Source organism: Cicer arietinum, chromosome 3 (assembly GCF_000331145.2).
Source record: "Cicer arietinum cultivar CDC Frontier isolate Library 1 chromosome 3, Cicar.CDCFrontier_v2.0, whole genome shotgun sequence".
Taxonomy (NCBI): Eukaryota; Viridiplantae; Streptophyta; class Magnoliopsida; order Fabales; family Fabaceae; genus Cicer; species Cicer arietinum.
Window position 1 is genome coordinate 57,154,929 of NC_021162.2, and position 25,260 is coordinate 57,180,188.

Here is a 25,260-nt window from a genome sequence, read left to right on the forward strand (position 1 = left end):
CATCCGTTTGAAGATATTTCGATGTTCTCTGGTTATCTTCGATGTGGTGGAGTCTCAGTCCCATATTTGTCGGAGCGATGTCTTCGACAATTTGGTCGTATTCAGTGCATCCCGCCTGATGTTCCTCCCAGGCCCGCCAGTATAGATTGGGTGTGGCAGACTACTATGCAGTCATCTGTATCGGTGTTTCGGAGGCTATATCATGTTGCGAGTTTTCCTGGAGAGGTCACTGAGGACTATTACCCATGGTACATGTCTGTGTCACATACTCTAATCATTCCTCGGTCTACTGCACATGCGGGTACATCCTCTGACCATCCATCATCTGCTGCACATGCTGGTCCATCATCTTCTGACCGAGATCGTAGAACAGCTGAACTTGTACGTAGAGGCATTAATTTGGTAGAGCCATTTAGTGAAATTCATGAGATTTTAAGTGAGTTATGTCTTATGTACGATGTTTAGTAATTTGATATATTTTGTGTTATGTGTTATGTACTGTAATTTGAGATATTTTGGGATTATGTGATATGTTTAGTGATTATGTGATATTTTGTGATTATTGTGTATGTTTAGTGATTATGTGATATTTTGGGATTATGTGATATGTTTAGTGATTATGTGATATTTTGGGATTATGTGATATGTTTAGTGATTATGTGATATTTTGTGATTATTGTGTTATGTGTTATGTTAATCCGCATTTATTTTAAGTTAATTCATAATAAAAGATACTGAAAATGATAAAACAAGATATTATAATAATCCATAAACAGTGATACACAACATATTCTAATCTTCATTTAATGAAATACAAGATGATCTGATAAATGATGGATCAATGCGTTCCCAATGCTTCATACGTGCTGCATAAGCTACTTCCCAACTCTTTGCTGTGTCACTACAAAAGTCTTTCCATTTTTGTGACGTAGGTGGCAAAGGACAATCATACTTCAATTTGATCTGAATAAAAAAAAGGTTACAAATTAATTTATCTGAATAATAAATTTTTTAACATTAATTTAACAACATTAAGCATTAATTTTACCTGTACCCAATGATTCTCGTTAACAAATCCAATTGCTAGTAAAGAGTGAACAAAGGTCTCTTTCGATGGTGATTTGTTTAGCGGGAAAAATGTCATATTCAGATTACGAGACAACGACACCAATATGACATTATATAGTGTTGCTATCATGTAACCCAAGTCTGGTAAAGACATCCACTTATCTTTTCCTTGAGCACCCAATTTTGATATTTTCAATGAGTTCCGCACTGATTCAACATTGTCATCAAAAACATTAGAATAAACATCTTTATGTAGACCAATCTCTTTATCCAATTGTGATCGAACTAAAGCCCAAGATTCTTCGGTCCAACCTAGCAATGCTGCAATTGCACGAAACCCAAAATTTCCATCAGCCACAACATCTACTATGTCCTCAATATACAGACGTATATAAGTAGGAAATTGTGTCTTAAAAGAATGCTGAGATGATTGAGATTGTTGCCTTGCAGAACGTTGAGATAATTGAGATGGTTGCCTTGCCTTTGCAGATTCTTGAGAGGCATCAACATACTCCCAATATGAAGGATCACGAGGAGTATCAAATTCTTTTTTCTTTTTACCAGCTCCTTTGGTTCTCACTTTCTCTAGCGGTGCAAGTATTGATGTGGTATGTGGAAATACAACTTCACACACCTTTGCCTTGAATATCCTTTGACTTATAATATCGTGTTTCTTCATGTACGCTTTCATTGCTTCCAACTCTTCAGAAAAGTCATAATCTGATAAAGATTCTTCATCCTCTAATTCATGTGCAATGCTTAACTGTTTCCAAAAATCATGAATGCTATCTAAAGGGATAACATTACCATATATCTGCAACTTAGCCAACTCACAAGCACATGGTAATCCATGAGTTGTTCTAATTGAACAACCACATTCTGTTTTGTTAGTGCCTACAATCTTCACCCTTTCCAACTGGTTATCAATTAATTTCATACACTTTCTTGATACACAGTGATGTAGATTTTGAAAAAATTGTGAATTATACCCGTGCTCAACATCCTTGATGGTTTTCTGAAAAGAAGACTGAATGATACATATTTGGTTCTTCAACATCATATTCACTGCATCCCAGCTTTTACACAAATCACCAAAACTAGTTTGAAGCATGTTTTTCAATCTCCAATGAGCAGACTCAACTCTACAAATAAATTAAATAACACAAATTAAAACAAATCACATAAACTAGTAAATCATGTTTGCTAAAACAACACAATTCATATTTTAAAAATACCTGTTAGATGTTGTGTTCCCCAAATGCATCACTCTATTGGTCCAAACGTTGACAAACCTTTCTTTGTAAGGTGTTAACCATGAATCTTTCACATAATCAACAAAAAGAATAATATCGGCACACAATATCTCAAATTGTTGCAAATGATGATCATACTCTTCCACACTAGTCGAATAGACAATCTTTTTCCATAAATCCATTACTTCTTCTTGTCTATCCTTTTTGACATATTGTTTGCATCTTGCCCCAACATTTTTTTCAATATGAAAACGACATAGCAAATGTATTGAAGTAGGAAACACAACACTAATCGCATTCATCATGGCAAGATCTCTATCAGTCACAATAACTTTAGAAATCAAAGACTCAGATTTGAACAACATTCGTACCTTCTCAAATGCCCAGATGAAGTTATCTTGTCGCTCTTTTTCCAAATAAGCAAACCCAACTGAAAATGTCAAACTAGTAGAAGTGACACCGACTATTTCAAGTAATGGCAACCGATATCTGTTTGTTTTGTATGTGCTATCACATATCAAAACAAAATGAAATGTGTTTAACAACTTTATACAGTCAGGATGCGTCCAAAAAATATCTCTCAAAATATCAGAATTTTCCCGTCTTCTTGTCCAATGCACATAATTTTCTTGTTGTATTAACTTCAACAGATGCTGCATTTCTGTGTACGGACCTCTCAATGATGATCGATAAGTACTCCTTGCTTTATATATTTGACTGGGAATAGTGACATTGGTTTCATTTCTCACTTTCAAAGCATTTAGAATGAATCTGGGTGCAAGCTTATACTTTGTCATATCATTGACAAATTTCCTCTCTTCTTCGTTTAAACGCCCCAAATAGGAATGACCGGTTACAGTATCAAGTAATTCATGATTGTGTGTCCCACAACGAACACTAATTTTCCATCCTTCACCGACACTTAATGGTACACATCTGAGAGTAAATGGACAGTTTTCCTTATGAGAGCAAGTTACTGATTTTTTTGATTCTGATTTATATCTTCCACCTCTTTCGCATCCCAAAATCAATTTGTCTTTTCTTCCCCTAATTCCGTTTGCTTTATCTGATCGAATGGTAACAATTAAAATTCCATTTTGTCTTCCAATCGCTTTTGCCCATTCAAATACAGCTTCTCGAGAAGAAAATACCTGCAAAATACGTTTCAAATAAAAATTAACTATATAACTATAAGAAATATTTAATTGGTGATGATTCATCAGTAGTTATAATAATACCTGATCAGTGGTGAATTTTTCTGTAGAATCTATAACATTTTTTGAAGCAGAAACATCAACTCTACTCATACCTAATTTCAAAATTAGTAACAAATTTAATTAAAAATAATATTCTAAATATTGAATTTAAAAAAATTAAAAATAATTTCTAACATAAATATTGAATTTAAAAAAAAATTAAAATACATTTCGAAACTTTGATTTATTGAAAAGTTCGAAACTTAAAATACATTTCGAAAATCTTAAACATTCGAATAAAACATTCGAAACTTTTGTGAAAATCCAAACTTTCGAAGACCAAATTGCATTTCGAAATTTTGAAAAATTCGAACTCCATTTCGAAAGTTTCGTGAAATGCCAAATGTTCGAAGCATTAGTGTATTTCAAAACTTTCAAATGCAAGCAAATATTCGAATACTGTCCATTTCGAAAATTTGGTGTTTATCCAAAGTTTTGAAAATTTGAATTTTTTTGAAAGAAATTGCATTTCGAAGGTTTTAAAATAACAAAAGGTTCGAGTCGAAACTTTTAAACTTTCGAATCCAACATTTTTTTTCTAAATTTTCGAAAGTGGTGGGTGTGAAATCAGAATGGTAATTTTTGGAATGATGTTATACATTTTTACAGAGAGGTATATTAGTCTTTAAAAAATACTGGGGGGTGGCAGGTAAAATTGGGGGGTGCCTGGTACAAAACCCCATATAATGGTATTTGGATTGAATTGAAGGGGACTACTTTGCATACCTCCCCTCTCTGCTACAACACCCCACGTAGTTTTTTCCTCTCTCCACATTTTTATTCCTTATGCTCGGGAAGTATACACTATTACTATTAGACAACTTTTGATCTATTTTTTGGTTCATGAGAAATTCATTACTTTAATGACTAATAGACCTTTATATATTTTTCTCTTAACGAAGTTGCCTCAAAATTGTTAATATCTATGTAATGGCAAAATTTGAATTTCATGGGTATAATTCATGGATAATTAATGGAGTAACAATCAAGTTTTCTTCCATCATAGATTATTTTTATCGATTTATATATTACTTTCTTTTTAAATTTTTCGTATATTCTTTCATCAATTTTATTTTAGACATGTTAACCACTTAATATAAATATTATTTTAATAAAAATTCAAATTCAAATTCTAGTTTATTTCTTTAGATATAATATCTATTGATTTTACTTGTACTTTCAAATTAATCATAAATTTATAATTTTTATTATTTTAGCATATCAATTTCAAATTTAATTGCTTTTTACATCTTTTAGTGATACACTTTTAACAAAATGTTAAATTTATTATTTTAAATCATAAATTATATTTTTTTTTAAATATAATTTCTCGTGCATCGCATGTAGAGATATATAATGTATAGTACTAGTATGCCTTATTGTCCGGTTTCTTTATCTGTCTTCAATTTTTAATTCCGCCGCCTATTTTGTTGTAAGCGAGAGATCGCATATGGTCAAAGATGGCCAGATTATAAATATATAGACAGAACATGTCAGAATAATAAGTACACCATAAATTATTAGAGCAATATACTTAAAGGAGTTTTAATAAGGAGTTTTAATGAATTAGAGGCATAAGGGGTTGGTTCGATTTGATTTTATGTGAAAAATGAATTCAAATTAATAAAATTTGCATTAGTTGATTTGATTTGGTTTTATTTGATTTTTTTAATTGGAAACAAATTAAATTAAATTGATGATATACAGATCGATTTGGTTCGGGTAATTAAATTTAAAAAAAAAAACAAAATCATAAATATTTTTTATTTTTTGGCAGAAAAAAGAAAAGAATATACAAGTGCAACAACTATTTTAATTTCTTTATCTAAAATAGAATTTGGAATAATTGCAAAAGTCATAATTTAATTCTCTAAAATACTAAAACAAAATATGCAGTAGCATTATATAATTTGGTCCTCTAAAACATAATTTGAAATAATATAGTGCAATAACAAGTCAAGTTAAAATACAAAATAGACAGTAGTGTGTCAAATTAAACTAAAATTTAGTTGATGAGAATTTAAATTGCAATGTAAAATAACAACAATCTAAAGTAGGCAGTGACATTCCAATTGAAAGATAAAAATCTGAAATAAAAATAAATAAATAAACAGTTAGAAATTATAATATAGAATTTATTTCCAACTTGAAGAGATCAAATTGAATATAATCTCAAATTACATTCATTCATGTCATGCCATCTGTATTAACTCCAACACTAATAATACGTAATCCAACAATTTCTAAAAATTGAAACACACAATCCACAATAAATTAGTTTGATAATATAATGAAATATAATAATAAAGTGAACAAAAATGAGAGTTGAGTTACAAATCAACTTCCATACTTGCTTCAAGTTGTTGCACTTCATCCATTTGTGCTCTTAAATCAATTTTCTTTGGTTTTTTAATCCAATTTCGGGTACAAATCAAAACTTCAACAATTGTGGAACTCAAACTACTACGAAATGAATCAAGTACGTGACCTCCTGTACTAAATGCAGACTAATATGACAGTGTAGACACTGGAATAGCCAATATATCTCTAGCCATACGGGAAATGACTTAATATTAAAATATGAAAATAATTTTTGCTATCTTCAACATCGGCCTCAATATACCTATCAAACTCACTCTTTTGCACATTTGTTTGTTTTTTCTTCATACTCAATCTAAATGCAATATCTCAATCAGCATCAGCATCAACATCAGCATCATCAACACACTGATTTGTGTTAGCTTGTGTACCAATTCTTGAGGCTGCACTACTATACTCACTCTCATCATTAGGAATGAGATATTCCATCAAATAATGCTCAAACAATTTCTTGACAAGATCTTTTAATGTTTTCAACATATCTTCGCTCTTATTACTGCCATACATCTTAGTAAAACAAAATTCAATATTATTCATACTCATAATAGAGATCTAGAAAAACAGGCACAAACAAAAAATAGTTTATGACATTACTATCCCAATACTTATTAAACTTTACTTGCATATTTGTTGTCATTGTCTTCAGCTTTTCATCCTCACTATTAGTCTATTTCTTTAATGACTTCTGAATGTCACACAACTTTTTGAATAATGTATTAGATGTAACATGCAATGAACCATAAAAAGAAAGAGTTGCATCATAAAATATCTTTAAAAAGTTCTTAAACACATGTGCATGTTCCCAATCAAAATGATTAGGGATACCTACTTATTCACTAGCAAGAAACACAACAAATGAATTATCTTGATATCGAAGTCAATTAAATTCCTTTTCATATTTCAAAGCAACTTCTAACATCAAATAGGTAAAGTTCCAAATAGTTCGAACATCAAGAACTATCATTACATTACTATCTATATTACAATCTTTTGCACACTTTTTAAAACCAGCAAGCCTAGCCGGATATGTCTTAAAAAACTTGCAGGCAACCTTTATCTTTTTAATAGATGAGTCAATGGTATTTAAGCCATGACTAATAATAAAATTCAAAATGTGAGCGCAACATCTCATGTGTATGAACTCCCCCTTTAACAAACTACGACCATTCCAATCATTCATCCTTCTAACTAAGTATGTGATAGCAACAATATTAGCACTTGCATTATCAACAATTACATAACATTTATCCCTCAATCTTTCAAGCATTACTCTAAGGTTTTCCCAATGGTTTCTCCTTTGTGATAAAAAAACAAACCAAAACTCAATATCTTCTTATTCAACTCCCAACTCTCATCAATATAATGAGCAGTAGCACACATGTAATTCAATATTTGGATTGATGTTCAACAACCTATGGTAAGGAAAACCTTTTGTTTATTCACAAATAATAAGATTTTCAACTTTTCTTTCTCATTATTATACAAAAGCGTGCAATCTTTAGCAATCGTAACATGACAAGGAACCTTAAATCTATGACAAGCCATACTCATAAAGTATATATTTAAATCTTTCATTTTCAACATGTTTAAAAGTAAGTTCATCCTTAATTATCATCTTTGCTAGGGTTGAACGAGTTATATCTTGACTAAATTCAACAAGTTTAAAACTAACAATGGTATTTGGGTCATCTTCACAATCTTTTCCTATAGTAAATGTTTTGGTTTCTGATCAACTACCCTATTTGGATTTTTAAGGCAAATATTATAATGCTTACTCATGCTAGTGGTTCCATGACTAGAACTATTGCATGCATAAGTTTTTTACAATAATGACATTCATCCCTATTTTTATGCTTTATAAAGTGCTCTCAAGCTGAAGAATGAGGTCTATTAAGTTTTCATTTCAATACCTCTAGTTGTGCAACCGATTATAGTTGTAGAATTGAACATTCTACAGCTCCCTATTGTGTTGCAATTGGTTCTGGAATTGAAACTAGAGAGCAAGCAGTTGCCACATTCTCACTTTGTAAATTACTTCCTATGTAACTTTCACTTCCACTTGTCATTTGCTCAACTTAAAATTACCTAAAAACCGAAAATAACATATTTGTTTAGTGAATCTAATATAATTGTATTTTTTAGGTTCTAAAGAGTTTAACAGTAAAACTAACACACACTAAATATGGAGACAACAATCAAAATACGAAACCATCAAAACAGAAAAAGGAAACAATAATCAAAATAGACAACAATTAAAGTACAACAAAATAGGAAATAACAATCACAACTTTACTGAATGTACAACACAATAGAAAACAATTGTGAGAGAAATAGAGAGTGAGGAGAGAAACTGTCGTGAGTTGTGGCAACGTGGAGAGAAACAAAAAGTGAGGTGAAAGGTAGTGAGGTGGGCGACACACTTTCAACGAGTGGGTTGTGGGCGGCGAGGTTAGAACTGACGAGTGACTGTGTCTGCGTGACGATATCACTAGAGTTTTGAATTGTGCTTAATGGTTGATGGGTCTGATTGTTGTATAAAAAAAAGATTTTCTTTTTGTGTGAAATTTTTATGTAATATATATATATATATATATATATATATAGATATATATATATATATATATATATATATATATATAACATGAATAGGGTTGGTTGGGTTTGATTTTTATAACTAAAATCCAATACCCGAACCAATAATATTTAATTTACATTGGTTTGATTTGTTGTTTACCCGAACAAAAAATAACAGATAATTTTTGGGTTGGTTTGGTTTGGATGTTCGGGTTAATTGGATTTATTTTGTCCACTTACATCCCTAACAAAATTATCAAAATAATAATAAATATTTCATATATATTTATATTAGAAAAAAAATTAGTTTCTCAATTAATAACTATCGATATTTTTAAGTTGAATATTATATTTTAAATTTGAATTTGGAATTTAATAGTTACGATCTCATCCAAAAAATGAGTAACTTATCTTAAACAATATATTGCATAATATCAATTGAACAAATAATTAGTTGATATTAGAACAGGTAATTAACTTGCTTACGGCGTCCCAATTGGGGAGGATCTATTTTATTTTATTTATTTATTTTTTATGTTAGAATGTTGAAATTTGATGTTAGGATTTTGTAATATACTGATTTTAAGAACTCAATTTATTTAAAATAGCTGATTTGTTGATTTTAATAACTAATATTTTACTTGCTTTTGCAATTAAAAGCTGAAATTGTTAGAAAAATCGAACAATATATTGACATAACATATCAAATGAGTTTAATATTTTGGTTGTGTTTTTAATTAAAATATTATTATATAAAAAAAAAAACAGGATTTTATTGTCTAAATGATTATGCTTTATGGATGAACCCGTAAAAGTAGAATCGAATTTATTGTATTATTTATGGATAAATGTTTATCATTTGTTTTAATGAGTGTTGATTCTTCTTTTTTCCGATCATGTGACTTCTTTTTTCCGATCATGTGACTGCAATATCTAAAGATCTATATCGATTGCTTATTGAAGTGCTACTAATTTCGTGAAAGTAGTATCATCTAAGTTGGAGAATGACTTTTGTCAAACTCTCTTGATAAAAATAAATGTAAATGAAAGATACGGTTGAATTGAATTGAGTCCACCAATTGAATAAATAAGGATTTTTTTTATTTCTCTAATTATCTCTAACAAAATAAAATTATATTTGTATAGATAAGTATAAAATAAGTATCTCTACATTAAATTATGATATGTCATATGATTCTGAGAAACATTTCCATGTGAACATGATTGAAGGTATAAAGATAGTTAAATTTTATAAAAAAAAATATTTGTTAAAAAAATTAAAAAAATTATTATTATTAATTGGGACAAGTTTGTGAAAACTAAATTATATAGGTCTATAGTATAAGTGTGGTTTGATATATATTAATCGGTAGTGATGAATATCGATTAGATCCGACATGACAGAGATGTTAATAGATATGTTAATTAATGTATAAATATTGTGGTTTACGTGGTTGTAATTTCGAGTTCTATAATCAATGTATTTTATGGGTAGAATTATTTTTAAGGGTAGAATTGCGATTGTTGTATTATGGTTTTCAAATTGTATATTTGAATCTAATATGTAAAAGTGACATGTTATATGTATATGTTTTCTTGTTACATGAATTATCCTAACTAAATGACATACATCATGTAGATTGATATGCATAGATTTATATGTGTGCAGAGACTAAAATTTATTTTACAATATTTTTAATTATTAAAATTGCACTTTTTTTTAATTATAGTTAAATTTTTAAGATTAGAACAAGTACGACTTCCAAAATCTTTAAGACGGTCTTGATTATGTGTATATGCATGATCAATCATGAATGGTTATAATATTAATAATTGATTCACTTATTTTACCAACTATTCACTTTAGATGACTCAAATTTTACAAAATTTTGATGGCCGTTTTCTTAAAAAGTTGATATTTTTCGTCTTCTAAAACATCATCATCGGTATCGTATAATTAGTCTCTACAATTAGGTCAATAAGAGCTAACTAACAAAATCAAACACCCCTACCTTAGTCTCTACTATTAGGTCAATTGCAATTAACTAACAAAACTCAACATCCATACCTTAGTCTCTACTATGATCAATTGCAATTAACTAACAAAACTAAACACCCCAACATATTTTTAAACAATATCAAAATTCGATTACCAAGTTTTTATATTTAATTTATCACACATTCAATTCTTTTAATTTTTTGCGGATGCTTTTTTTTATAATGTTTAAATATGTTTGCAAAAATCATAAAAAGTTCCATAAATTGAAAGATATTTGAACATATTTTGTTTCAATATGGATTAAAACTAATTGCAGAATAATTTTGTAGGGACTAAAAGTATAATTTTTATAAGAAAGGCTAAAACCCAAATTTTAAAATTTTATTAAACTAAAAAGTTTATTTAACCCTAATAATTATCAAATTAAATTTGTATTGGAACTATGCAAACATCTTAGAAAATAAAAGAATTAATAAGGGGTCTAATTTTTGTAACAATGTTTTTTTTTTGCTTATATTTGAAAGAAAAAAAAAAGATGATTTTTGCTTATAATTAGGTCCGATGGAGTATATATTATTTGGAAAAAATCATTTGCCAGACTACAATTTAATAAATTAAATATTATATCTTCTAAAAAATATTTTTTTCTATGTTTTAGGTTACATAAAATATTCCTTTTTTCTTTTTTAATTCTTTTCCTAATATATTAAATAAATTAAATATTACATCTTCTAAAACACAACCCCTAACAAAAAAACTGCCTCATGGAAAACACTAAGAAAATTTCTTATAAAATAATATTATAAATGTAAAGTGCCACAATCATATTTATAAATGAAAAGTCACAATATATATATACACGAGAAAGATCACGGTTTTCTTTAAAAGTGCCACAATATTCCTATTATTATTTTTGTCAAAAGAAGACTACTCTCACTATAAATATAGCTCCTATTCCATTTATCTAGTCTCTCTCTTTGCCATAAATTCACAAAGTAAGTATCATCCGTTTCTTTCCTCCCTCATTACTTTTATCTTTGTATTTTATCATATAAGAGTATCTCATATTTTTCTCTCTTTCTTTTTTCCCACAAAGATACGAATTCGCTTTTGTAACAATTGATTCAAGTTAGTCTTTAGAAGAAGAAGATGGCAACTTCAGAGGTTGTTAATGGCAACAACACAAATGAGACCAAAGGAAAAACCATTACTTGCAAAGGTAGGTAACTCACAACTTAAATATTCACACAATTTTTTCATATACTATATATCTCACATTAATTAATTATAATTTGTATGTGTCGGATTAAACTTTCGTGTTCAGATCCTTTACAATTGTTATATTTGTATCATACAACGGTTGTAGATGATCTAGTTCCTTAAACTTTTTCATCTTCTTGAGTTTATATCGATCTTTTAATTAATTATAATGTTATGTATTAGCTGCTGTGGCACATGGTCCTGGAGAACCCTTTGTAGTGGAAAAAATTGTTGTGCAATCTCCTAAGAAAATGGAGGTTCGAATTAAGATCCTCTATACTTCAATATGCCACACTGATCTTAGCGCTTGGCAAGGCGAGGTATCCACTATCTAAAAAAATTATAATTATTGATCATAACATTTGATTATTCTATTCACATTTAAAACTATATATTATATAAGTTGTCTTATATAGTGTTTTTTCTTTCTCTTGTTTTGGTCAACCAAAAAGAATGAATCTCAACAAGCTTATCCTCGCATTTTTGGTCATGAAGCTTCTGGGTAAGATATGAATTTTTTTTATAATATCAATAAATCTTGACTATTTGATAAAGTTTTGATGATTTGGAATTGTGATTCACCAGATCAATTTTCATATACATACTTTTTTTTTTTAACTATAGTTTAAAATTAATATGGTAAAATTTCAATACGAATCATAGAATATTTCCCATATAAATGGTACATCAAAAATGTCTTAATATTAATATAAGGAACGAGAGATCCACAATTGTGTCATTTAATATTAATATAAGGAATAAAATCTAAATCAAGTCTTGTAAGTGCATTTTATTTAATAAGAAATTACACAGACATTTGATATTTGATATATTGAAATCCACATTCGAATTTAGAATAGTTAATTTTTGTAGATAAAAAAGAAAGTATGATTTAGAGTTAATTATGATTTATGAGAAAACAATTTGAATGATTGTATAGGGTTGTGGAGAGTGTGGGTGAAGGAGTGAGTGACATGAAAGAAGGGGACATGGTGGTGACAATATTCAATGGAGAGTGTGGTGAGTGTATGTATTGCACGTGCGAGAAAACCAACATGTGTGAAAAGTTTGGGGTAAACCCTATGAAGAAGGAGATGTGTGATGGAACAAGTAGGTTCTCAACAATAGAAGGAAAACCAATATTTCATTTCTTAAACACTTCAACATTCACGGAGTACACGGTGGTTGATTCAGCTTGTGTTGTCAAACTCCACCCTCAACCCACCGCTACCCTCAAAAACCTCACCTTGCTTAGTTGTGGAATTTCCACCGGTAAGTTACTACTCTATTCATTTCTTTTTCATGTTTTTTTTTTTATTTGTAACAATTAATTTTTTAATTATTTTTTATAAATAAATATTAATAAATTAGTAGTTAGATTAATTTATTATTATTATTATTATATATGAATGTATTATAATTCATTAACTGAACTATCTATGTGAAGCATGACATTATTAAATATGAATGTTATAGTAATTTTTTTTTTGTCAATTATATTAATTTCTTATTAACCAAAACCAAATATTAATATCTTATTAGTGACTAGTATTTTGTTCTTATAAAATAAACTATCATTTTAATATCTGAAAATATGTATTTTGATATTTGATTTAATAAAAAAATTAAATTAATTTTTAAATTATTAAAATGTCAGTTTATTTAATTTTTTATTTTATAACGATTATAAATTATTTTAACATTAAACTATATCTTTTAATGATTTTTATAATAATAAATAATACCTAACATACCATTTAAATCATTTAAAAAAATATACATACTCATTATATTTACAATCAATATTAATTACTCGTAACTTTTAATTAGTTAGTTGCTTTTTTTAGGGGAATTAGACGTTGATATGTAGGTTCTCCGTGTATGCTCTATTATTTGCTGCATGTTTCCTGCATATTCATGTTCCTGTCACCTGTTTTTTCAAGGGTAGTCTTGTAGGGCATGTTCACTAATTAACGTGATTCCAAGATTAGTTGTGTGTGATGGACCACCATAATATGGAGTAACTCCACAAATATATGTGATATATATTGTTTACAAGTGTTTAAAAATTAATTACTTAAAATTCTAAGGCTTTTCATTTTTCAAATTTGAGATGATAATTTAAGTAGTGTCAATTTGAAGATTTTAATCTTAAAAGATATATATTTATTCTCTTTTTTTCTTAAATAAATATCTCAAAATTACTTTTTTAAACCTAAAAATAGAAACCACTGTAAAATTCTATTTTTGTAATTGTAATACATGTGGTTGTTAGATTTTGCCTGCCATGTATCTTTATTGTGTTTTTTCTTTCAAATTTAAGTCATACACCAAACCAATTGGACCATTTAAAAACCCTATTAAATGATAAATAGTTTCAACTTTCAACTTGTATAATTGAATTAAGAATAGTTCTAAAATTCAATAATACTAACATATTTTAATACACGTTTTTCAATACATTTTATTTTTTATTTTTTTATAGATACTTATTAGTATCTTAGTATGCTTTAGATCATATAAATTTACTTTTATAGATCTATTTTTATTTATAATAAGTTAGTATTTTTTGTTTCACTAAAATTTGAATTTTGATTCTTTCACCATAAACTCTTTCAATTCTTAACTCAAGTTAGTTAAAATATCATATCTTTAATATATTTTATTTTGTTGATTAAAATTTAAATTTATCATCAGATTTATTAAAAAAATCTACATAATTTAATGGAATTTATATCCATTTTAACCACCTAAAATAATTCCTAAACAACATTCACGCTTCCTCAAATTCTTTTGGCAAGTTTATAATTGAAATGCCAATAAAATAGAATAACGAAGAGAAAGTCTCATCAATAAGTTATTGGCACACGAGTTAACAAAAAAATGCAATGAAATAATAAATTATTAAAAGTATTGTAGAAAATAAATAAATAAATAAATAATAGTGTAAAAAGTAACAAAACTTATTGATAGTTTAAATGTGTAAATAAAGTTAAAAATTGACGATTAAAAATAAACGTTAATTACACTTTTGATAATATATTTTAACAAATTTTTTGAATTTTAAAATTGGACAATTTTTATCTATTCTTTATAAAAACATTAACTAAAAAATTATAATTTAACTTATTTTAAATAATATGACATACAACCTAAGAACTATCTATATGTATTAATATTTTATATCTTATTAATTAAATTACAATTTCAGAAGTTGAAGCTGAAATTATTAAATTATTTTATTATAATTTCATGTCTCTTAATCATTAAACTCATCATATTATATGTCCTATTGTTTAAATATGTTACATGACTAGTTTTTATTAAAAAGTACCAAAATTATTGAATTTTAAATAAAGGAAACAGATTTTATAAATTAATAAAAATATTATAAATCCTAAAAATAAAAGCAAGGAATAATATTTTATTATTTTTAGAAATCATCATAATTAAACTTAAAAATAGACACAATGAATAATATTTTACTATTTCAGAAATAAACTACAGAAAACATTAAATTCATTAAATGTCATTATTCTGACAATGCTGCTTACCATAACAACTTTTTATGGTAAAATAGAGTATGACCCATTATACTCATTTTTTATTTTTAGGAATTGAGTCTTGACTTTTGTGTGTAGTTGATTTTCAACTTTCAAATCAACGTTTTTTATTTTGAAAGTTTCAATTTTCGAATAAATGTTTAATGTCTTGTTGTGAATTTGTGATGTGTCCACGGTCCTCTCCTTATCTTCCAGAAGATACATATGTTCATGACTTCACTCCCCCCATTCAAGTCTATGTTCCTTTTCCCGGTCAATAACGAAAATTTACATTCCATTGAATTCAATTTTCATCTGTTCGAATCCACGTTCATAATTTTATTTTAATTAAAATTTAATTGTAGTTTTGATTCATTTATTTCTACCGATTTATAAAATTGATCCATATTTTAAGAGTCAAGAGTTTTAATTATTCTATCGATTTTTTTAAACTAAAACATGATAATTTAACTTATTTTAAATGATGTAGGATACAATTTCATGATATAAAATCATATAGATACATTAAATTTTTATATATTATTAATTAAATTACAAAAATTAAAAAAAAAATTGAAGTTGAATGTTAAATTTTTAAAAAGATTTATTGCGATATGAAAAATATTAATCATTAATCATCGTATCGTATTTCACATTATTCAAAACATGTTATATTGTTATTTTTTTTATTTAAGAAATTCAAAATAAATTATCAAAACTCTAATACTTTAAAATAGAATGGTCAATTTTGTGAATTGGTAAAAATAAGAAGACTAAAATGATTTTTCCCTTATATTAAAGAGATTGTTAGCCATTTCCTTTAATAGGAGGATTGATTTTCCCTTAAATTCTTTCTAGACCATTCACACACATATTTACCACATTACACTTTAAACCCCAAACCTATTCTTTCACATATTATTCTATGTTTTCTAAATTATAAACACTCTTTACTTTTTTCACATATATTAAAAAAAAAAATAGATAATAAGTTTAATTAGTCAATTTTATATGTCGATATTTCTAAAATAATTTTTATATTTAAATCATTTAACTTTGATTTTTTATTATTCAAAATAAGTTAGTAGTATTAACAATTATAATATGTTTGAAATAAAAATAATATAACTCGTAATAATTTGAAAAAAGATTTATATTTAGGGACAAACTATTTTCTTTACTAGGCTTATAATATAGGACAAATGGACTATAAGTGTTAGAGTTAAGTATCGTGTAAAAAAGATAAGTGTGAGTTATGGTTATATAGAAAGAAGAGAAATAGTAAGAAAATGAGATAAAGTATATCAATTGGATTGAGTCAATATGATACAAACCTGCAAAGCGAAGAAAATTGAATTCGGTTATTGTGAGCTTCAAGTTTCAAAGATGATGAAAGAGATAAAATAAATTATAAGAAACGATGATTTGAGGAAAATTATTTTTTAATAGGATACACTAGTAATAGTTGACTTAAATACTTAGAATTTTACAACAACAAAATACTCATCGGCACGTTGGCCCAGAAAACACGGGGTAATAAAACAACCAGAAAATGAAGTTTTGTCTTTTCTTGAGGTTTATGTTTTTGTAATTTTCTCTGCATTGGAACAAACTGTTTGTACATGAATATTTATTTATGGTTAATTTTTGTATCAATTAGTGTTTTCTGGAATCGGCCAGATGCTTATTATCTTAAAGGAACACAATAATGTTATTTTTTAATAAAAAATTGACTCAATTACTTGGAAAAAGCCACAATTATTATTAATTAAAGTGCCATTTTTACGATTGTTTTAAATAAGATTTGAACTCTATTATTATTTAAGTGTAGATGGTAATTCTAAACTCATAATTAATTATAATGTTATTTATTATTGTTTACAATATAAGAATAAAACTGTGTGCTTCTTTTAAAATTTTTTGAATAGTGCGTGAATAATGAAATTTGAAGAGGATTTTTTATGAAAAAAACAAGAGAAAAAGTCTAAGAGTGAGCTTTAAAACACATTAAAAAATAAAGAAAATAAATGGAGAGAATCAATTCCTTATGTAAGTCATCTCATTCCATCTATTATTTTGTAACATCATCTGACTTTTGTAAAAATATTTTAAAATAATACTTCCCATTGAATTACAAATGTAAAATTGTTCTAATTTTTTTATGAAAAAAAATATATATAGAGGTATTTGATGAATGACGTAGGATTATACTATATTATGTAGTATACCGTTTTTTGTTTTTTTTTTTTTTGTTTTTCTATATTTACAAAAAAACAAATATGCAAAACATATTTACAAAACATTTTTAAAATCTCAATATATTTTTACGCCAATAATATATATATATTCCCTCAATTAGATCTTTACCATTCACATATATGATGGTTTCTTTATTCCGTGAAAAATCTAAGACAATTTATTTACAGTAAATTATCGATCATATTAAAAATACTTTATCAATTATGAGACATTGTCAATTGGTTAAATCTATTATCCAGGGTATTCTGGTTAACTTTCATGTAAGATTTTATCTCTTTAGATTTTCTAAGTAAGATTTTTAATGAGATAATATTCATTTTCTTTGTTTCCTTGGGTTTTGACCTAATCTCCACACTTTTTATATTTTTAATTTTTATTATATTTATTAGGTCGTTGTCAATAATAAGTGGTAGTTCTAAAGTGATAGAATAGTTGAAATGTCATGATGAAGATGCATGAGAGAGGTTAAAAGTTTATATCATACATGTTATTAAGATACATCAAAATTAACGTCTTATGTATTTTTATTGAACTCCGTTAACTTTCATAAATCTGAATAATATATTAAATAATTTTAGATTTATTAAAAAAAATTAACATGCATAATCTATATGTTATAAACTTTCCATCCTACTAAAAAAAATTAAAATAATTGAGAGATTGAAGGAGATTAGTATTGAGAGGATCCGAACTCACAATGTTGCCTTTACACTATAACTTTTTGAAAAAAAAAGAATTTTTAAAAGAAATTGGTACATAATAACATGCGAGTTTAATATTTGTCAGAATGCATGCGTTATATAAATTTTCAATTTATAAAAAATACCAGCAATGTTATAACATAGATGTGATTGTGATTGTGAATTGTTGAAACTCAAATAAATATAGGAGTTGGAGCTGCTTGGAATACTGCTAACGTCCATGCTGGTTCATCTGTAGCAATTTTTGGTTTAGGTGCAGTTGGGCTCGCTGTGAGTTTTCTCATGAGCAATCTGCAGCATCATTTTGTTCATCATAATCTCTTCTGTACTTATTTAATACCTAATATTTGAACCAAAAATAAATTGAGTGTTTCTTCTCCACCCTATAATATTTTTAAATACACAAAAATGTCTAAATTGATTAATCCGGATATATAAAATTCACTTCCGCATTAATCAATCTTCACAAAAGTTTGGGGCTTTTGAAAATATTTAAGGGTGAGAAAAGAAACTTTCAAATAAATTTATAAAAAATACTGAGAAGACGTTAAGTTTATATTTGGACTTGGGCCAGGTTGCAGAAGGGGCACGAGCTAGAGGTGCTTCCAAAATAATAGGTGTGGATATCAACCCAGACAAATTCATCACAGGTAACTTACTTTTCACATCTTTTAATTTGATTTAAAGAGTTAGGACTAAAAAATATATATAACTGCTTTACTTATACTTCCTCCTCCCCAAATGTAATGACTTTAAAATTTGCCTTCTGATCTATAACATAAAATGCATTTTCTTTGTGCTCAAAGCCCAATCAATGGGAATCACAGACTTCATAAATCCGAAGGATGAGGTGAAGCCAGTATATGAGGTTGGTGTTTTCTCTTCTCTCATTTCACAAAAGAAATATTATCTGAAGATGCATTTTCACTAGCAAAATGATAAATTCATTTACAGAGAATCAGAGAAATGACTGGAGGAGGTGTACACTACAGTTTTGAATGTACAGGGAACTTGCACGTTCTAAGGGATGCCTTCTTGTCTGTTCATGAGGTATATTTATATTCGTGGAAGTAAAACTTTTCCCATTGATATAGTTCTAGTTTCATTGGCATAATTAATATACCAACTATTTGGGGTTCGGGTAATTCAACTAGTTCTAGTTTAAATCTTAAGGAGAAAATACTAATATGACAATTAATATATTAATATTTGCCTATACAAAAAAAAAGTATATATTTAAACTATACTCCATAAACTTCATCCTTATTTGAAAGCAAGGATCCAACTCAAAATTGATCACAGAAAAAATAAATTGTTAAAAACTGTGCATTATCCAATTTCATGTTAATTTGTCTAATGCAGGGTTGGGGATTGACTGTAATATTGGGAATTCATACATCACCAAAGTTGCTTCCTATCCACCCAATGGAACTCTTTGATGGTCGCAAAATTGAAGCATCAGTTTTTGGAGGTTTCAAAGGCAAAAGTCAATTGCCTAATCTTGCCACAAAATGCATGCAAGGAGTAATGATCATAACTACTTGCAATTCTTTAAACTAATATTATGTGATGAGTTTTAGTGTGCTAATAATAATATTCTTCTACAATTACATAACTTAGCAAAACTCATGCATGATCTAATACCTGGTTGTTATGGCTTTGATTAACTTTTTAGGTGATAAACCTGGATAATTTCATCACTCATGAACTTCCCTTTGAGGAGATAAACAAAGCCTTCGATCTTTTAATTTCCGGGAAGTCACTTAGATGTCTTCTGCACCTCTAAGAGAAGACACGTTTTTAATTCAGATAGAGAGAACTCTCCATTTATGATATCCAAATTCTTGAACAGAAGTATATCTAAATTAAATATGTAATACTTGTGTTTTTTTAGCAGTATTTACGCGTTGCAGTGTTACCTTACTGTGAAGTGTGCTACGGTCAAGAAAGAGAAGTAGAAGTGTGCTCAAGTTTGTCCATCTTCCAAGGTTTGGTGAAAAAGAATAGTGGACTGCTATTTCTTTTTCTTTATTATTTCTTTGCACCTTGCAAAAATAAACACTTCCATAGATGGGAGAAAGTAAAATAACAATCATTCTGAACTACTACATGTAAAACTGTAAAGTAATATGGTTTGCAGGGAGTTTATAAATAGCAAACAATTTTTCATATTCTATCACCAAGTTAGATAAGTACAACATCTCCGAAGAATTACAGCTAATAATGAATTCATCAAAAGAAAATAGGATTAACAGCATCCTAGTAAAAATATATGTTCTACAAAATTTGTGGCCAACCGATACAGAAACATTGGCATCTGGATGATTGTCATTACTGCTGATAGATAAACTAAAACAATTACCACAAAAAATTCATGGGCAAAAATGGCTAACATAATATGAATTCAGAGTTCACTTTCATTGATTGTTGATGTTCTTTTGTTTGTTGCGATTTTCATCTACAATTGTTTGAAATTCTTTCTCGCTAGCTGCAATTATGCGCTTCACAATGTCATACGAGGTAAGCTTGATGCTGCAGAGAGAAACAAGGGCGTGTAAAATACTAATGCCAAGAAAGCATTAAAGTGTAGCTAAAAGGCAACACAGTCAACATATCATAATCTCATTTCTATAAACACAATAGGAGAAAACAGGAACCTGCTGTTTGGTAGGGTTTTCAGAGCATTGGGCACAAATCCCCGATACAAACCGGCAACTCCATCCCGTGCCACAATACCTGCATCAACATAAGTAGTATAACAAACAAATCCCCCTTACAATACAAGAATTCAAATAGCTTAACTAACATCAAGTGTACCCTTGCAGCATATCTAAATGTACAAATACTATATATTACAAACATGATTATAAACATACTGATTAAACAGTCAGGGTAAAAAAAAAATAACGGCAACTGTAGACAGACAAATACACTGGTTGACCATGGTCTGTATATTTTAAAGCAACCCTCAATAAGAGTATTGACTCCTCCCATTTACCAAATATATTTAAAGGATCATTTTACAGTGGTGATATAAATTTCTGACACTAAAAAGTAAACAGGAGTAATCCTCACCTGAAAGAGCTTCTAATACTGTCGTATAAGGTGTACCCCTCAATTGCATTTGTCTTCGGACAGTGTCCAGAGGATAGCATGTAAGTGTAGCTAGAGATGCCGAAAGCACAGCGGTGAGTATAGATGTTTCAGTTCTCTTTTGATACTTCTCAGGCAATGACTTCTTTAATCTATCACCCATAGAAGGCCAGGATTTTCAGTTTCAATGCCCATGTCCATAGTCAAACAATTTACAAAAAGGGACACAAGATTATTAATGAACTTACAAGTCAAAAACACAAAAATTCACTGCAATATAAGGAGCTATCGCGATAAGAGAAGGCCCAAGGCCTCTGTAGAAAGATGCAAATCCTTCCTCCCTTAGCATGCACAAGGCAACCTGGAAAAACCACAAAATAGTACATCTTCAACAAGAAAAATCTTGCATTCTTGCTTAAATGCTAAATCAGTTCAATCATACCTCTGACATCGTCCGATAACCAGGTTCAACAGCTAATCTTAATCTCAGGACATCTAATGGGTAAGTTATCTACAAGGATTTTAAAAATAAAGTTAGATACATCGATGGACTCTAATGGAAGAAAGGAGCAAGATAAAAAGGTTATAAAAGATATTTTACATAACAGAAATTGCTAATAGGTATGAACTGTATTATATAAGATACCTACAATAATAAAACATGATAACATGCAGACCTGCAAAACAACAAAAGCAAGGGCCCTCTGATTATTTACTTACAAAAGTGGATGTCATGCCAGCAAAAGCACCGGCTGAAAGTCTTCCCACAACAGAGAGCTCACCATTCTGTCCTCTGAATAATTTCTGTGAATCCAAAAATAGAACTTCAAACATGAACAGGTAATATTTGCTATTAGAACTTTTAAAAAGATAGCTACAGCTGACCTTATAAATTTCATAAGCAAAAAGCTGGACGGCACTATAAGGTATAACCCGAATCACCTGTAGTCAAAAAAGAAACTCTAAAATGAAAAGACAAGTCAATATTTATAAGGAGGCGTAAAAACAGAAATACCAATACTTTTTTTTCTTTTCCTAATTGTACTAACCTGAGGGAGGTTTCCCTTCCAGTAACCTCTAATCCCTTCTTCCTTCCCTATAACTGTTATGGCCTGTATTTTATGTTCATATGATCAAAGAAATTTTAAAAAAGTTATCATCAAGGAGCTTAGTACATATCCAAGAAGGGAAAAAGTCAAGATCATCAAGCATAAGAGATGGAAGAAGCCAATAAACTCAGATTAGTAATTAATATGTGGTGTGGGAATACAAATCCTTAATAACAGGAGGTAGTTAACCGAAAGTAACATTCTATTGCTACTACTAAGCTGCAGTTTTTACACACAACTTAGTCAATTTCCCTTCAACTGCACTCATGTGCAGTTGAAGGGAAGGGTCACTCTTAAAATTAAGAATTCCCACATGTAATAAACAACCGCACTATCCCTGTCGCGATGGATGATACGATTCAAGGAGACAATAACCTATTCTTGCAGCCTATGGTTGTTCCAAACAACTGAGAAAAGCCTACTTTTTGTCATTAATGAAATTTGATATGAATCATAACCCTATATCTATCAATCCTAGATCATTAACTTTTTCTTTTAATCCGTATAAATTATAGATATTAGTTACAAGAGGTAAATAAACAGTCCAGATAGTAGCTAGTAGCATAATACTTGTTCATATGACCATATAATTTTTGTTAAGTGAACAATGCTCCTACATCTCAAATACCATATAGATACCAAGCTAGTCACTTTATAGTCCAAAAGAAGGACATAGAGGAAGTACAGAAACAGAAAATTACCAATAGCATATATTAATCAAGTTCACTTACAACTTTAGGGAAAATAATATACTCTTAAATCTTCGGATTGAAACAAAAGGAAGAACAAATTATAAAACCAATCAACATTTAAGTTAGGTCCATAGCAATAAAAAAGGATTGAATATTACCTCAACGAAACCTATAGCCTTCTTAGCACTATCCTGCCCGACCCGCACACCATGAGTCTGCAAAGGGATTTCATTAATTAAAATTGTGAGTAAAACATTTTGATTATGAGATAGTGTTTGGTATATTTTTCATTTTCGTTTTCAGTTGAAGTTTCATTTTCGTTTACATTTGTTTCCTATTTCAGATATTTGGATGCACAACTTAATTAAGGACTTATAACATAAATGCTTATTATATAAGTATTTATGTATAATTTATTTCTATAAAAATGCTAAATTAATGTTAAACTATTTTAATATAGACTATTTTCATAAACTTTCCTAAAGAGCGGAAATAAATTAAAAACAACTTATATGTCTTAGTTGTTTCCATAAGCTCTCCCGACCCGTATAATAAATGCTTATTCCACTAGATAAGCTCAAAAAGCCTAATCCAAACAAGCGTAAAACAGCATTCCCTGTTTTCAAAATGCAGAAATGAATATGATAGAAAAACATAACAAACAAAACAAAAAAGTCTTACTACTTATACTCAGAACGTCTGTTTCTAATAAGAATTCACCTCATTTTGAATCTCCATCCAAACGCTTCATTTGGTCTATAGTTTCAGTTAGCAAGTTGTTAAAGTTCGGTTACAATTTGTTAGGAGGTAGTTTAGTTTCTGCAGTTAAAAAAATAAAATAAAAAAACGCATTTTATGCACCTGCATGAGGAGCTTGATACGGTCAAGTGGCGCCGTGAATGTCTTAGCGGCGGCGCCGGCAATTGCTCCAGCAGTGAAGAGGGCGGCATCTCTAGGAACGAACGCCAAGGCAGCGAGCGGGTGTTTGAGGAGCTGAGAAGGCGTTGGCGCGAAATGGTTTTGAAGTTTGGCTTCCGCCACTGAGATAGAGGCGAATTTGGTGTCTCCAGTGGTGGTTGTGGAGAAAGTGAGTGTGGCGTTTTGACGGAGAGGGGAATAGGAATTGGGCGAAACGACGTCGCATTTGAGATGGGGAATTTGGTGCCATGAGATTAGGGTCCTGTCCTCTTTGGAGGAAATGGAAGTTGACATTTGAAGAGGAGATAAGGCGCTGAGGAAGGAGAAGGACTGTGCCTTTCAAAAACTCCCGTCCCTCACTACTGTGATAAACTCCGTAATTGCGTGCGAACGGTTTACATCAAAAAAATTGAGAAATTTAAATGAATTTAATGCAGTGCCACTTACCATAATATCCAATTTTCTTACCTAGTTTATGTTATAAAACTATTTTAACTGTAATTATCAAATGTCTTATGTTGACTATGAATCCAAACTTTTTATTATTTACTGATGACAACTGTAAATTATCTAGTGAGATTGTAAAATTAGGGACTTATATTTATTACTCACAATATATCATCCTTTTATTTCTTAATAATTTGATTTAGCGATAAAAATATATAATTAAAGTTAAAATCTTCTCTACCTTATATTCGAGCACTATTCTAATATCATAAATTTATTTCTAAAATTAAATATTAAAACTTATATTTAAAATATTGTAATTAGAGTTTAGCACATATATTATTGATGTTAATCAATTTAACAAGTCAGCATGAAAAAAAAATGTTAATCAATTTTATACTAATATTTATATTTATTTTTCATTATTTTAATTCAATAGAAAATAATTAATTTTAAAATGTATTCTAAAAGTGCGTGATAAAAATTATATTTTTATTAAATATAATTATAAAAATAAGTCTAAATATATTTTTGGTCTTGAGAAATATGAATTATTTTAATTTTAATTTATATAAAAAAATTGATTTATACCTCTTTAAATTCTGGAAAAAAAATATTCAAAAAAGTTCTTGATGTATCTTTTATATTAAAAAATATTGACATAGTTAACTTTTATTAATGTCTCATTTATTTATTGTATTAATAATGTT

The 25,260-nt window shown here is 28.6% G+C and overlaps 3 protein-coding genes across 3 annotated transcripts; 1 reads left to right on the plus strand and 2 right to left on the minus strand.

Moving 5' to 3' along the window:
* Positions 1-719: 719 nt before the first annotated feature.
* LOC140919830 (protein FAR-RED IMPAIRED RESPONSE 1-like) lies at positions 720-3,620 on the minus strand. The gene is made up of 4 exons (XM_073366488.1): positions 2,304-3,620; positions 1,703-2,210; positions 1,277-1,549; positions 720-734 (listed from the first exon to the last, which is right to left on the minus strand). The coding sequence occupies exons 1-4, from the start codon at positions 3,539-3,541 to the stop codon at positions 720-722; spliced, it is 2,034 nt and encodes a 677-aa protein (XP_073222589.1). The 5' UTR covers positions 3,542-3,620.
* A 7,767-nt stretch (positions 3,621-11,387) lies between these two features.
* LOC101511406 (alcohol dehydrogenase-like 4) lies at positions 11,388-20,460 on the plus strand. The gene is made up of 11 exons (XM_004492381.4): positions 11,388-11,524; positions 11,626-11,748; positions 11,973-12,109; positions 12,242-12,291; positions 12,730-13,061; positions 18,479-18,561; positions 18,866-18,941; positions 19,098-19,159; positions 19,246-19,341; positions 19,654-19,815; positions 19,967-20,460. Exons 2-11 carry the CDS (start codon positions 11,679-11,681, stop codon positions 20,075-20,077), a joined length of 1,179 nt encoding a protein of 392 aa, XP_004492438.1. The 5' UTR covers positions 11,388-11,524; positions 11,626-11,678; the 3' UTR covers positions 20,078-20,460.
* On the minus strand, positions 20,436-24,508 carry LOC101511944 (probable envelope ADP,ATP carrier protein, chloroplastic). Its single transcript, XM_004492384.4, has 10 exons — positions 24,047-24,508; positions 23,344-23,400; positions 22,434-22,496; positions 22,270-22,326; positions 22,105-22,188; positions 21,827-21,895; positions 21,633-21,745; positions 21,367-21,536; positions 20,949-21,027; positions 20,436-20,823 (listed from the first exon to the last, which is right to left on the minus strand). The coding sequence occupies exons 1-10, from the start codon at positions 24,395-24,397 to the stop codon at positions 20,709-20,711; spliced, it is 1,158 nt and encodes a 385-aa protein (XP_004492441.1). The 5' UTR covers positions 24,398-24,508; the 3' UTR covers positions 20,436-20,708.
* Positions 24,509-25,260: the final 752 nt, after the last annotated feature.

What these genes read in the sequence shown, in the direction of transcription:
- LOC140919830 (XM_073366488.1), bottom strand. Translation starts at nt 3,541, where the DNA reads ATGAATCATCACCAATTAAATATTTCTTATAGTTATATAGTTAATTTT. An exon ending in GGGAACACAACATCTAACAG is followed by an intron (nt 2,211 to 2,303) that starts GTATTTTTAAAA and finishes ATTTATTTGTAG; the next exon opens with AGTTGAGTCTGCTCATTGGA. An exon ending in AAAGGATATTCAAGGCAAAG is followed by an intron (nt 1,550 to 1,702) that starts GTGTGTGAAGTT and finishes GAATCTGCAAAG; the next exon opens with GCAAGGCAACCATCTCAATT.
- LOC101511406 (XM_004492381.4), top strand. Translation starts at nt 11,679, where the DNA reads ATGGCAACTTCAGAGGTTGTTAATGGCAACAACACAAATGAGACCAAA. An exon ending in CCCAGACAAATTCATCACAG is followed by an intron (nt 18,942 to 19,097) that starts GTAACTTACTTT and finishes TTGTGCTCAAAG; the next exon opens with CCCAATCAATGGGAATCACA. An exon ending in CCTTCTTGTCTGTTCATGAG is followed by an intron (nt 19,342 to 19,653) that starts GTATATTTATAT and finishes TGTCTAATGCAG; the next exon opens with GGTTGGGGATTGACTGTAAT.
- LOC101511944 (XM_004492384.4), bottom strand. Translation starts at nt 24,397, where the DNA reads ATGTCAACTTCCATTTCCTCCAAAGAGGACAGGACCCTAATCTCATGG. An exon ending in GTTATCGGACGATGTCAGAG is followed by an intron (nt 21,746 to 21,826) that starts GTATGATTGAAC and finishes TGGTTTTTCCAG; the next exon opens with GTTGCCTTGTGCATGCTAAG. An exon ending in AATTTTTGTGTTTTTGACTT is followed by an intron (nt 21,537 to 21,632) that starts GTAAGTTCATTA and finishes TATGGGTGATAG; the next exon opens with ATTAAAGAAGTCATTGCCTG.